The sequence below is a fragment of the Platichthys flesus genome, chromosome 16, assembly GCF_949316205.1.
Source record: "Platichthys flesus chromosome 16, fPlaFle2.1, whole genome shotgun sequence".
In the NCBI taxonomy this organism is placed as follows: Eukaryota; Metazoa; Chordata; class Actinopteri; order Pleuronectiformes; family Pleuronectidae; genus Platichthys; species Platichthys flesus.
Genome location: NC_084960.1, coordinates 6,367,043 through 6,381,655, shown reverse-complemented (window position 1 = coordinate 6,381,655; position 14,613 = coordinate 6,367,043). Strand labels below are relative to the sequence as shown.

The window sequence follows — 14,613 nt, the reverse complement described above, 5'->3', positions numbered from 1 at the left end:
GACAAACAAATGATTTTGCTAAAGAGATGAACAGACAACTATTATATGTTATGTATAATATAATCATCTCTAAACTGCGCTTTACCTCTCTGGGGACACTTTCTATTCGTTTTCAGTTTGACCAATATTGTGATGTTCTGTTATTTGATGTTATTGCAATACATGTTGATTCATAATATTGTTATAGTTGGCTGTAGCTATACTTAGTTTTCAGTCAGTGTGGCAATCATGCTCTAATTATTTTTCTCTAATGTCCTCATTACATTTCTTCTTCCGGGACCCTCTCAGTTTTACTCTCGTTCTTCCTGAATCAGTCAGGACCAGGCAGCTCCAGAAGAGACCTTCTTGTTTGTGGAAAGTCACAGGTAGGTAAAGCTTATTGAACACATTTGAAGCTATATAACAATGACATGCTGTTGCTATTTTGTTAAAGTTATGATTTTGTGTGAGGGAGGCATAGTCATACACCCAGTTAGAATGACATATTCCAACACTGTGGAACAGATGTTGTCTGGATATATGTGTTTTTATTTCAAAAGCATTTGTACAATAAAATATATCTTATGATATTCATGACATTGTGTTTTCCAGCCTCACTGTTCAAACAAAACAGGGCAAGGCACGAATACTGTGGTGAATGAAAATGCATGTGGCTCATGTTGCTCTAATGGATTTAGGAAGGATTGATGACGACACACAGGGACTGACTGGGCCTATTCACCACGAGCAGACCGAGCAGAATACACTGTGGCACTGCATATTTCTGTATGATTCAAATACAGACTAAAGAAGCACTGATACACTAATAATACTGGTTGTATCACTGAAGAAGTATCTGAGCAGGTCTCGGCTTCTAAACTGTGCTTTCAGGGCTCTGTTGCCCACAAAGGAAATGACTCATAAAATCACTTGCTGTTGTCAACCGCTCACATCCGGCCGGAGCGAAACCTACTTTTCTTCAACGTTACAGATATTGTTCTTAAGTTCAATGTTGATGTATAGGTGCATGTAGTTCACTTTGTATTTCTACATCATGACATTTAACTACACTCCATCATTTTGACACCTTTAGTAAGATTTAAAGTAGCAATAAAACTATAACAGTGCTTTGAAAATATCTGTTACTGCTGTACATTTTGTCACGGTTTGGTATTTTCTATTGTTTAGGTTCTCCCTCTGTTTAAAGTGTTTTTTGTTTATTTAGTAAATCTCTGTTGTGTATGGTTGAGTTATTTCCTGTTTTCACATTCTTACACACTTGTGTTTTTGTTATCTGTTTTATTTTGTAGTCTCTGTTCCTTGTGTGTTTTCTGTCTGCACTTCCTGTTGGTGATTGTCTGTACCAGTCTGTAGTCTGTATATAAGTCTTGTGTTGGGAAGAATACTTTCAAAACGTATTCCGTTACAAGAATACATGCCCAAAAATGTAATCTTTAACGTATTCCGTTACATTAACTAATCTGAGTAACTCTCCACGGGGATGCGGCGGGCCAGCTTGATGTCCTTGGGCATGATGATAACCCTCTTGGTGTGGATGGCGCACAGGTTGGTGTCCTTGAACAGGCTGACCAGGTAAGCCTCGCTGGCCTCCTGCACAGCCATGACACCAGAGCTCTGGAAGCGCAGGTTGGTCTTGAAATCCTGAGCGATTTCTCTCACCAGGTGCTGGATGGGCAGCTTGCGGATCAGCAGCTCTGTAGATTTCTGGTAGCGACGGATCTCTCTCAGAGCCACGGTACCGGGCCGGTAACGGTGAAGCTTCTTCACGCCGCCGGTGGCCAGGACGCCCTTACTAGCAGCCTTGGTGGCCAGCTGCTTCCTGGGGGCTTTGCCTCCAGTGGATTTACGAGCGGCATTTGCTCCATTTCCATTGATTTATTTAGATTGTTGATAAACTCGTGTAACAGAAGTACCGTCATGTATCCATTGATTTCAACGATGTAACTGTATTCTGAATACCATCTATCTAATCAGAATCAGAATCAGAATTCTTTTTATGCCACATATATTTGCATATATTGGATATTGCCATGGTTAGGTTGGTGCACTGTACATAATAACAAAACAACAATATATACAGTGAGACAATATAAACAGTAAGAAACAATAAGTTATGGAGATAAATTAAGAGCGAGGGGGGGGGGGGGCAGAGTCAGTGTGATGCAGGGGGCTTGTTTGTGAGCCCACTGCCATGGGCAGAAAACTGTTCAGTTGGCGTGAGGTTTTAGTCCTGATAGCCAGGAACCTTTTTCGGGATGGAAGTCTCTGAAAAAGGTGGTGACCGGGATGGGAAGGATCAGCAACGATCTTGCCTGCTCTTTTACTGGTCCTGGAGTGGAACAGATCTATGAGAGCCGGCAGGTCACAGCTGATGACCTTCACGGCTGACCGAATGATCCGATGCAGTCAGCCCTTGTCCTTGGCAGTGGAGGCAGCAAACCAGACGGTAATTGATGCGGTGAGGATGGACTCACAAATGGCTGTATAAAACTCAACCATCCCTTTCCGCGGCATGTTGATTTTTTTCATTTGCCGCAAGAAGAACATCCAATGCCTGGCCATCTTGATGGTGGATGTGATGTTTTTCGCCCATCTCAGGTCCTGTGCGATGATTGTGCCCAGGAATCTGAAAGACTGGGGAGTCACACAGGGAGAGGGGGCGGTTTGGGCTGGGCTCCTCCTGAAGTCTGCTACCATCTCTACAGTTTTTAAAGCGTTCAGCTCCAGGTAGTTCTGGCTGCACCAGGAAGCCAGGCTGTCAACTTCCTTTCTGTAGGCGGCCTCGTCCCCATTGGAGATTAATCCAATTAGGGTTGTGTCGTCGGCAAACTTCACGAGTTTGACAGAGGGGTGGCTGGAGGTGCAGTTGTTGGTGTAGAGAGAGAAGAGTAGAGGGGAGAGCACACAACCCTGTGGGGCTCCAGTGCTAATGGTCCGGGTGTCAGAGACAAGCTTGCCTAGCCCTACCCGCTGCTTCCTGTCAGTCAGGAAGTCAGTGATCCACCTTCAGGTGGGCTCAGGCACGCACAGCTGGGTTAACTTGACTCTGAGAAGAGTTGGGACGCAGTGGCGGTTCCACATGGAATTGCGCCCCGGGCGAGACCCTCTCCGAGCGCAACACAGTATAAGTTACAAGTTGCCATTGAAATAGGCCATCACTTCTCAAAATAACGTCATGAATTTAATGCTGTATCTAGACCCACATACATAAATCGATTTTGTCCTGTATTGGATGATGTGCGATGCAGGAGGATGTGCGCCACAGGATGATGTGCGCCCAAGGATGATGTGCGCAGCAGGATGATGTCGCCGCAGGAGGATGTGCGCTGTAGGATGATGTGCGCGGCACGATGATGTGCGGTGATGATGATATGGGCCGCAGGATGATGTGCGTTGATGATGATATGCTCCGCAGGATGATGTGCGCTGCACGATGATGTGAGGTGATGATATGGCCAAAGGATGATGTGCGCCGCAGGATGATGTGCGCAGCAGGATGATGTTCGGTGATGATGTGCAGTGTAGGATAATGTGCGCCGCCCGATGATTGCGCTGCAGGATGATGCCGCAGGATGATGTGCGGCGCAAGATGATGCGGGGTGATGATGTTATGCGCCACAGAATGATGTGCACTGCACAATGATGTGCGGTGATGATGTGCGCCACAGGATGATGTCTGCCGCAAGATGATGTGCGCCGCACTGATGCGCGGTGATGATGTGCGCCGCAGGATGATGCCTCAGGATGATGTGCGCCGCTCGATGATATGCGGTGATGATGTGCGCAGCAAGATGATGTGCACTGCAGGATGATGAGCGCCGCACGATGAGGTGTGCTGCAGGATGAGGTGCGCTGCAGGATGATGTGCACCGCAGGATGATGTGCGCCGCACGACTATGTGCGGTGATGATGATATGCGCCGCTTGATGATATGCTGTGATGATGTGCGCAGCAGGATGATGTCTGCCGCAAGATGATGTGCGCCACACAATTATGTGCTGTGATGATGATGATGGAGTTATTTTGAGAAGTGATGGCCTACTTCAATGTGCGGCGCACATCATCAACGCACATCAATGTGCGGGGCACATCATCCTGCAGCGCACATCATCCTGTGGCGCACATCATCTTGCGGTGCACATCATTCTGCTCCGCACATCATCACCGCACATCATCATGCGGCGCATATCATCATGCCGCAGACATCATCCTGCGGCATATCATCATCACCGCACATCATTGTGTGGCGCACATCATCACTGCACATCATCGTACAGCGCACATCATCCTGGGGCGCCGCATGATGATGTAAAAAGTTGAACCCTTTCAAGGCCCTGAAAACTAAACTAAACTTAAGAACTTTTAGGACGGCCAATAGCTACTTTCCTTACTGAGGAGTTGGCAACACTGTGCAGGACTCTTGCGTAAGGTTACTAGGAGACTGACCGCCTGTGAGTGCGTTGGGACGGCGGGGGGCTCACGACAGCACCCGCTGCTCGTTGAGGACAGTAACTGCAGAACATACGTGCTTTCACGTCAGTCTCCAAAACACCAGAAAGTCTCCAATATCACCAGATAAAGTCGCTAGATTTGTCGCTAGTAGCTTTTGACAAAAAAATGTGCCATGCTGTCCGCGACACACACAACACTGTTCAGTAAGCCACTGCAGTGGGGCGGCTCTTCAGAGCTGCGGGTTGCAGACCCCTGTCTACGGCGAAAGAGCGATTTGTTTACTGCTCCACCGTTAAAGAGATGCGGGCGTTAAAACATTGGGCGCGCCACACAATTTGATAATCACTGCTCTATACAGTGGATCCCCCCCCTTGTCCGTTCCATTTGGGAGACCCAGAGGTGAACTGTCCCCTGCGCCCCCTCCCCTTCCCCTTTCTCACACAGCATCAAGCAGGGGCGCTGCAGTTGCAGGGGGTGCCAATTTGCCAATAACACACACAGTGAAATGATAGATAATAGAAAACCGCTTCGCGGGCCAGATACGTTTTTTGTATCGTGCCGCCCCCCACGTGACATGAGAAGGTGCCGCCCCGGGCGGCTGCCAGGTTCGCCCGTGCCCAAAACCGCCACTGTTGGGGCAATGTAAACTGAAGCTTCTCTCTGCTGGGGGACCGGCTCATGTCGGGTCAATAACTTTTAACTAATGTTACCACAGAAAACGGGAGCGCAGACATGTCCAGCATCTCCGTCAGGAGAACAAGCCGTACATCAAACCGTATTATTCATCTGATGTGTGAGTGAAATCTCTCCATAGTCTCAGGTCGTGTTCACTGATCGGGGATAATCTGTTGGCCTTTTAGCTCAGTTGAAGCCGAGCAGGCAACAGGCTGGGAGCTGGAGTCGCGTTTCGCATTACTCGAGTCGAGTTGCTAGGCAGATTTCGTGGAACGCATCTGAAAGTGCCCCCCCATCTCCCAATGTTAACTTTGGCCTGTGTGGTTTACACCTCATTGTTGTTTCCATGGCAACAGTCTTAAGTTTGGGCTGTTGCCCCCGGAGCAGAGACGGACGGCAAGAGAGAGGCTTATCACAGAGCAAGCACACAGACAGCAACACACACAAATCAAATGACTCCAAAACAAGACTATAATGCTTGTGAGTCAAGTTTATTCAAACACACATTCACGCTACTTTGCATATAAAATAAAATAAAATATATTTTGCCTAAAAGTACAGATGTATTGAGCTTTATGCACAACAGCGCCATCTGGATCTGGTGGGGCAGTTCCCCACATGGCCCCTAATGCCAAAAAAACATTTACAAAATATTGTGTGAACAATGTTTAGTGATGTTTGACGTTGCTGAGAGGTATCGCAAATTAAGAATTTCATTGAACTGTGAGGCAGAATGTGTTTCCTGTACATGTTATAAAATTGGAATTGAATACATTCATACTCCAATTTCCTGTCATCCAGTCAGGAAATCTAGCAATGGAGGAGGGAAACCCACAACAGGTCTCAGCTCCACCATACTCTGGACAACCCATGAACTACGGGGGTATGGTACATCTGCAAGAAATGCACCCTCATCCGGGATTCTCACCGGGTTCACCTCCACCTGTTGTTAATCAAGGAGGTCTGTGTCTGAGGTTGCTGCTTAAGAAGATGTTGTTAATTTTCCTTCTTCATTTCATACCTTTTGAAAAAGCTCAACTGTTTGTTTAGTGTGTAAGGAACTTATATACACTACTATACTGCTTTATACATTATTAAGTTTAGCAAGTTATATGTGAGTTGATGTATGCAAATGCTTTTATGTTTTTGATTATTTCACCGCACTGTGCATTTCTCATCCCCAGTCACTCATGTGGACGTGACAACTGCACTGCAGGATGTGCCAGGACAAATGCTGTGTCCTTATTGCTACCAGACTGTGGTCACCACCACGGAGCACAAAGCAGGCCACCTGACGTGGGCCGTCTGCTGCGGCCTCACCATCTTTGGGTAAATTGATCGTTTTGATTAAAACTTGTTGCACATAGTTTCATTGGTTGGTAACCTATGGAAAACATAGAGAGAAATATTAAAATTTAATCTGAAATGATGTCATTTATCTCGGGATAATAAATTGTAAAGATACAAAAGGTCCTGTTTTAGAAGTTATTGTTGTAGGGAGAAAATGGTTGTCCTAAGTCCTAACTCCCTTCGTTTTCCTCATAGATGTATTCTATGCAGCTGCATCCCGTTCTGCATTGATTCCTGCAAAGATGTGGAGCATCGCTGTCCATCCTGCCACAGAGTCATTTACTTATACAAGTGAATGTGAAACTATCCTGACTGTGAATAAGAGATGGACTCAGAACCTACTCATGCAGTCGCTTATTAGTGATTTGACTTGCTCTACAACGTTGATCTATTACGAATCAAAAATGGCCATGATTATTTTTGGCCAATTATTTCTATCCAGTAATGTATACAGTAAATGTTTGTCTTTTAAACAAAAGACTTAAAACTCTTAGTTTCTAAGCTATCTTCCACGCTGTTTGCAGCATTGCAGATTTACACTGTTGTTATTTTATATTGTTTTTATATCATTTGCTTTGGAAAAAAGAAAAGTTAAAATCTTTCTTTTATGGTGCTAGTTTTATTTTAAGAGGATAATTTGCAAGGCAACAAAGTGAAATCAAAACTGTCTTTTTGATGTTTCAGTGCAACAAGGCTAAGTTTTTAATTAAAAATAATGACGTGGAAAATAAAAGATCAAGCATTGAAGGAATCGGGACTCCTGGTTTCAGTCCAACAATGTTACATGCAGAAACTACTTGAGGTGATGTTGAAGTAATACAAAATGATTAATAACAACTTTGCAATAATTATATAATTGTTAGAATAATTAACTTTTTGTTTTGTTTTGGTTATAGTTCAGTTAACTGTCATAACCATGAAACACACAATTTGGATCTTCCTGTGTCCACCACCAGGGTGTGCTATATCCTTGGTGCAGGCAGAGACTGTACATAGTTTTTTCAGGTTGCGGAAAAAGAAAATGAAAGTGTTAGTTCCCAGTGTACACAAGGAAACATGTTACTTTCTATTCTTAGCTCATGCTTTAAGCAGTGAGATCTCGATCTTTCTTGACAAAGTGTTTCCTATTAAAGAAATTTCTCCTGTTATTGTTTGCAGAGTCTCTCCCTCATGAGGCTTATGAGGACTTACATCTGACTCTTACTACAACTGTGACTGTCAAGCTAAAGCTGATTTCTCACTTTGATATAACAATCAATGCATCAAGTGAATGAAAAGCATGTGTAAATCTAATTTACTAATTGATTATATTCTCAAAAGTGTGTGTACAAATATATCCTCACATGATTGGTTACGATTATGTTAATCTGCTTTGGTCACCTCTAAATGGCTTTGGTTCATATTGCACACCTTAACCCCCCCACCCATGAAAAATAAAAATAAACCTAGACACTAAATTGAAACAGAAAACAAGAACCCATCCACCATGCAGAAGGCCAGTGAGCCAGCATTAAAGTATCTGATGTCACGTGCTTTCAGATAAACCATGAGAGAGAATGAAAGTGAAAGTTGCTCATTTCCTATAAAAGGGAGTGTGCAGAGCCACAAGCTCAAAGGAAAGAACAGAAGTTCCCATAAAGGATCAAGGTATTTATTTCTATGGGGTAAGTTCTCCTCATGCTTTTATAACCTCAAGTGTAAGTGTTATTTTGGTGTAGTGCAATGATTATTATGTTGAAACAAACCCATAAATTATACTTAGTTTATGATGATGATATATGTTCTGTCTGTTTATCAACTTCCGCTCTAAGTAACCTTTCTGTCCATGGTCCTAAAACAGAAGCCACACTAAAGTCAAAGAAAAACAAAACAGTAGCAGAAAAGACAATTTTGAATAGAATTACACAACATTTATTTAAAGATATTATAATGACAAATGAGGTGCCAGATCCAACCTGGAAATTATTGATTAAGAGTTATGATTATGAGTTTCAGATGCTCGATAGGGTTACAATCATTTTAATTAGTTTGGTTTGATTTGGATTAACCTGGGTCCCTGCCAGCGTGTGAGTGGGTGTCTGAACAAAGAAAAGGTCTGGACTTTGTTCAGGTCACATTGTTGACTTCAGACTGAACCTGAAAAAGAAAGTCAAAGTGTTGCTTTTAAAATCATCTTCTCCTCCTTGTTCCAGAGTCACTCTGTCCTGTGCCACATAAGCAAAGGTAAGGACTTCAATCTGTCTGTTACTACTATTGAACTGAATAGTATACCTTTTATTTAAGTTCAGTCATGTTTTTTGTGAACCCCTTTGTAACCTTGTTTATAGAAGTGCTATACATATAAAGATTTGATTCAAGTTATTATTATTACTTTTAGTGTGACTGTCAAGCTAAAGCTAATTTCTTTACTTCATCAAGTCAATATACAACAAAACCCCATGGGGTCATTTTTAACATAAAAAATGCATTACATGCTGGTGGTAATAAGTAGTTCAATAGGAATTTGACAAGAAGAATTCTTATTCATATTATTCAGTTATGCTTAAAGGTTCAAGGTGTAGAATCTAGTGATATCTAGTGGTGAACTTGCATGTTGCAGCTGAATACCCCTAACTCACCCTCCCCTTCCAAACATGAAATAAAACCTGGCGCAGTCTTCAGCTACAACAGGTTCAAACTCAAAATTAGTTTAGTTTGTCCAGTCTAGGCTACTGTAATAGGCAGAAGCATTTAAATATCAAAGGCCCTTTCAAGGGTAAAGAAACAATAATCTGGACAATTTATTTGATGCACCCAAGTGAAAACATCACTAGGATTGTTTTACAATGAGTTTCTGCCACTAGATCCCTTTCACCATCATCTTACACACTGGACCTTTAAGTTTCAATATGAATGCATCTTCCTCCACTTTGGTGAATTCCTGCATTAACATGAAGTCTGACTGTCCTACTTTACAGCAATGGGATCAAGTGAGTCTAAAGCTCCTTCACTACTGTTAGAGCAGCCATGGAGAAAGGTGTCAGAGTGAGTATGATCTAAAATTCAGTCAGTGTGTCTCCATTGTGTTTCATTGTGTGTTTTACAAAAAAAGAACACAATTGCAATGTTGTGCAATCATTAATAAAAGTAATACAGCACTTTATTCTGATTGTTTTTATTTTTTGTTATTTATAGGGAGTATCAGAGCAATCTTGTGTTTGTGAATTCTTACCAGCCTGTAAACAGACAAGTCAAACATCTCAGGATTCTGCTTCATGGACCAGTTGGTGCTGGAAAGTCGAGCTTCATCAACTCTGTCAACAGCGTTTTAAAAGGCAGACCTTCCGTTCGAGCTCAGACAGATGCAATCTCTGGGAGCAGCTACACCAAACAGGTATGAACAACAGGAAAGGATAAAACTCAATTGAGGTTAACAAACCACAAGAATTAATTTTCAATAGTAATTCACTGATGAAAATAGAGAGAATACTCTACTCATATTAAAACAGCAGCTTTCTATCAAATGTTTTGTACAAATGTTGTCTCTATGTTTCATAGCAATAAATTCTAGTCAGCACAAATAAATTAAATGAAACATTAAATATTTCTAAATCTGTCTGTTGATCATCTGAGTACTTAATGTTTTTTTACTTCTTATAGCTTTGTAACCATTTAAATTTCAGGTTAATGTGTGAACTAGAGGCCAAGAGTTTTAATCTGTGGATGTTCATACAAATCACCTTTCTCCAGCCTCCCCACACATTACTGATCGGCCCACAGACAACTGCTGATATTTACGTTCTGCCTTACAGTACCGGACCTTCAAGTTTCACAAAAATTCAGGGGCCACTTACTCTTTTGTTTTCAATGACATCATGGGCTTTGAGGAAGGATCTGACACTGGAGTCCTTGTGGAAGACCTCAAACTGGCCCTGAGAGGACACGTGAAAGACAGTTACAAGGTACAACACTGTGAACTTTGATATTAATTAAAGTCTAATTTTAACCAAAAAGACAATATTTGTTTTATATTTAACTTAGTTATCAAATTATTATTGAAATATGACAAACTTGATGAGCACATTTCCTGTCTCATAAAACAAAGTTAATTGCTCTTACATTTCTTTTTCAAATATCACAATTTTCTATTGGCAAATTGCTGAGTTTGGGGCACATGGCAGCCACATGTACATCAGTACAACATCAGGAACGTGTTTCACATTAACAATATGAGTGAATGTGCACGAGACAAACAAATAAGGTCAAACAAAGGGAAACTTTAAGTTACATTAAATATTATCTGATTGTATTTGATTCATTTCTAGTTCAACCAGAAAAAAGTATTGCTGGAGGGTGATGATGGTTACAACTCCGATCCCATTTTGGAAGACAAAGTTCACGTTCTGGTGTGTGTTGTTCCTGCGGACGCAGTGTCTAGGTTAAGTGATGAGATGGTGAAGAAGATTAGAGAGGTCAGACTCGCAGCCAGTGAACTGGGTGAGTGCACAACAACTGTTTCTCTGCGTGGACTGATAGTGTCACATTGGATTGTATGAGTCAAAATACTAGTAAACCAATGTTTCAGATACTGATCAGGTTTCTTTGTCTACAGGAATTCCCCAACTGGCTATTATCACCAAAGTTGATGAAGCCTGTCCCGAGGTTAAAAAGGACACAATCAATATCTACAAGAGCAAGTACCTGAAGGAGCAGGTACATTTTGGAGCTTTTGCACAATGTAATTTTTCAGCATAAATGTCTTGTTTGTTCATCGCTGTACGATTACTGATCAACATAAATGTTGTTACTTGAATTAGGTTGACAGATTCCACCAGCTGCTGGGCCTTTCAATGAACTGCATCTTCCTTGTGCAGAACAACAATCAGGAAATTGAGTCAAATGACAAAATTAACCCTGCAATACTGTGCGCACTGAAACAGATGCTTTGGTATGGAGAAGACTTCCTCAACGACCAGGAACATGAATTCCCCTGAGGCAAAAACACAGTAGGCCATTTGTCGGGGAATGAGGAAATATTCAGCCAATTTTTATTGTCTTGCAGGTAATATTCAACATCAACCCCCTGCATGTAAAAATTCACATATCCCCTACTGCAAATAGATGATTGAAGCATTATCATGGTTTGCATAAAAAGTTCAAATAATGTGCATGCAAAATAATCAAATGAATAAATACGCAACATGTCCAGTTACAGTAAAGTTACAGTAAAGTTACAGTTACAGTGGGTAATCTATAATTGATTATTTTGGATTTGATGCCATAGACAAATACAATCAAATTGAAGTGAATATATATGAAATAGTACATATACATATACATAACAGTATCTATGCTTTGAAGGGTAAAATAATCCTGCAGATGTTTATAATCCAGCATTTTTTTTGTTTTAGGATAATCTTTAGTCCATTTAAGGTCATTTTTTTATTAATTTCCATAAAAATCTGTTACTCAACATCAACTGTTTCATTGCCAATTCTTCCTCCTAACCACAATGGATTTGTTGATCAATGAAGTTGGAACATATTAACTATTAATCAATTCATTTTCATGTAGTAAATGAGGTCCTACTGTCTTTATATCATTTCTCTCATTGAGACTTTGCAATATAGCTGGACAATGCTCTGTCATTACGTCGTTAGCTTGGTGTGACGTCATCACGTGATCTGGTTAACAACTCAGCTGTTGTGATGGTGTGATGTCCTCGTGTTTATACTCCCAGTATTTTATATTTTTCACCTGCTCTAACAAATAAATTCTACATTCCTTGCTTGGTCTGTGCTTCATTTAGTTTATATTAAAAGCACACATGAAATCACACAAACAAATGATAAGTAATGAAGTATAAATATAAAGAATATACTAAAAAATGTAAATCTTTGCTGAAAAGACGCAGCTTTACAGATATCCCTTTCTCTACTTAGTTTTCAATCAGTGTGGCATCATGCTCTAATAATGTTTCTGTACTGTCCTCAATAAATGTCTTCTTCCGGGACTCTCTCTCAGTTTTACTCTTGTTCTTCCTGCATCAGTCAGGACCAGGCAGCTCCAGAAGAGACCTTCTTGTTAGTGGAAAGTCACAGGTAGGTACAGTGAAGCTTATTGAACACATTTGAAGATAACGATAACATGCTGTTGCTATTTTGTTAACGTAATTAGTTAGTTTGAGGGAGGTATATCACCCAGTTCAAATTATATATTCCACCACTGTGGAATAGATGTTGTCTGGATATATATATATATATATGTTTTTGTGTAAAAAGCATTTATCTATAGAATATATCTTATGATATTCATGACGTTGTAATTTCCAGCATCGCAGTTCAAACAAAACAGAGCGAGGCATGAGTACTGTGGTGAATGAAAATGCATGTGGCTCATGTTGCTCTAATGGATTTACGATGGATTGATGATGAGACACAGGGACTGACTGGGCCGGTTCACCACGAGCAGACCGAGCAGAATACACTGTGGCACATGTGTCTAATTGCCCCTGCCTTCCCTGCGTCTGTATAAGTGTCTGTGCTTCCCTTTGTCCTGGTCGGTTCGTCGTCCAAAATGTTTGTTGTGATCTCCTGTGCTTCATCTCCTGTGCTTTTTGTTTTGCCTTGGCTCCTGAGTATTGATGGCGAGATGAAGCTTCATGAAGCATTAACGCTTTCCATCGAAGTGGTTCACTCATGGGCTGAAGGTTCATTGTGCTTAATTTGCTCTACTGCGCCACCAAGTGGACAATAAATGTAAAACTGGCAGAGGGATTCTAATGACACCATGGCTTTGGTGTGTGAAGCTTTAAATTGAATAAATTAATAAATGATGTTTTGATGCCAATATAAATGATTATTATAAATATGGTGTCTGTCTTTATGATACAATGGTGGGGTCAAAAGGGAAACAAATTGGACAGAGGATTGTGATGTGACTGCACGTAAAATGTATGCATATAACATTTTATACATTTTTATTTAAAAATTACAACTTTTCCACAGTGCTGGGTGTCAGGCGGTTTATTGTTATTGCAAAGAAACGAGCAATAAAGTCCCAAGTCCACAAAATGTGTGTGTGTGCGTGTGCGTGTGTGTGCGTATCACGTTTCACTGCCCCTTTTATTTCGAATCAGACGCCAAACCCACGAAATGATTCCTGACTCAGCCACGTGGTACGGCCGGCTCGCGAGGCTTCAAACGTCACCACATATGTCATCAACACAAGCCTCGATACGCGCTTCACAAAAACCTTCCTGGATACTCGACACACGCTTCAAAGCCTCGCCACGGGAGGACACATCATTACTCCTGAGCTCCCGTCCTCTACATCCTCGAATACATTCATACTTGTTCATTTAATAATGATTTTTGCCAATTTCCTCTCATCAAGTCAGGAAAATCATTGCCTGGATGCCAGACGAACTTAGCCCCGCCAACAACATTTGAGGTCGGGAAGTTCGGTCTGGAGTCGCTCCGTTGGGGAGAAATTATGCCCGGTTCAAAATCATCCGGACCAATCAGATTGTCAGGGCGGGCTTTATACGATGATGGACAGATGATCAACGTTAACGTCATCAACCACGTCATCAAAGTGCCCTTGGGTTGAATTCGTTTTCAACAAACATGCCTGCCGCTGGAGAGCTGAGATGTGTAGATGCTGCCATTGAGTCTGTTTCAGAAGACATCGACAGTGCATTCATTTTGAAAGAGGAACAGAGAACGTGGAGGCGACGCCAAAGCACCGCGCTAATCCCTATCGCGCCGGCGCTTGGCTGTTCACACCGGACACTGAAGCGACGCTAAACCGCGGGGCAGCGCTAATAATATCACCCGTTGATCCAGTAGATTAAAAGCATATACTTACTTGTTGCTCCAACATTAAGCAACAGCGTCCCAACATGTGTCCTCCTTGGTGTTGTCTTTATACAACATGTTCCGAGGATCATACAACTCACTGCACGTCTCCACTTCAATTATTAATTTAATGTCATCCATGTTGAAGAACTTCTCCGCTGTTTGCTCCGTTAAATGCCGGGTGTGGAGGGTAAATTATGTATTCTCCACTTAAGCCTATGTGGAGAATACGTAGTCCCCTCTCTCTCTCTTTTTATCTGTATCACTGCTTGTGTGGCTGTAGTTGATGGGCAGAGGG

General features: G+C 41.8%; 3 protein-coding genes across 5 annotated transcripts; 2 read left to right on the top strand and 1 right to left on the bottom strand.

Moving 5' to 3' along the window:
- The first annotated feature begins 85 nt into the window (after window positions 1-85).
- LOC133971533 (LITAF domain-containing protein-like) lies at window positions 86-7,561 on the top strand. Its single transcript, XM_062408934.1, has 4 exons — window positions 86-365; window positions 5,929-6,088; window positions 6,312-6,456; window positions 6,673-7,561. The coding sequence occupies exons 2-4, from the start codon at window positions 5,944-5,946 to the stop codon at window positions 6,770-6,772; spliced, it is 390 nt and encodes a 129-aa protein (XP_062264918.1). The 5' UTR covers window positions 86-365; window positions 5,929-5,943; the 3' UTR covers window positions 6,773-7,561.
- On the bottom strand, window positions 1,456-2,514 carry LOC133970959 (histone H3-like). Its single transcript, XM_062408123.1, has 2 exons — window positions 2,475-2,514; window positions 1,456-1,859 (listed from the first exon to the last, which is right to left on the bottom strand). The coding sequence occupies exons 1-2, from the start codon at window positions 2,512-2,514 to the stop codon at window positions 1,456-1,458; spliced, it is 444 nt and encodes a 147-aa protein (XP_062264107.1).
- Window positions 7,562-8,062: 501 nt separating the features above from the next.
- Window positions 8,063-12,244, top strand: LOC133971529 (interferon-induced protein 44-like). Of its 3 annotated transcripts, none has more exons than XM_062408929.1 (8): window positions 8,063-8,124; window positions 8,670-8,700; window positions 9,435-9,501; window positions 9,652-9,850; window positions 10,269-10,418; window positions 10,782-10,953; window positions 11,069-11,169; window positions 11,274-12,244. In XM_062408929.1, the coding sequence occupies exons 3-8, from the start codon at window positions 9,437-9,439 to the stop codon at window positions 11,448-11,450; spliced, it is 864 nt and encodes a 287-aa protein (XP_062264913.1). In that variant the 5' UTR covers window positions 8,063-8,124; window positions 8,670-8,700; window positions 9,435-9,436; the 3' UTR covers window positions 11,451-12,244. The 3 variants fall into 3 exon arrangements, with proteins under 3 accessions (XP_062264913.1, XP_062264915.1, XP_062264912.1); XM_062408931.1 differs by having other exon boundaries at window positions 8,063-8,141; window positions 9,692-9,850; XM_062408928.1 differs by having other exon boundaries at window positions 8,069-8,141.
- Window positions 12,245-14,613: the final 2,369 nt, after the last annotated feature.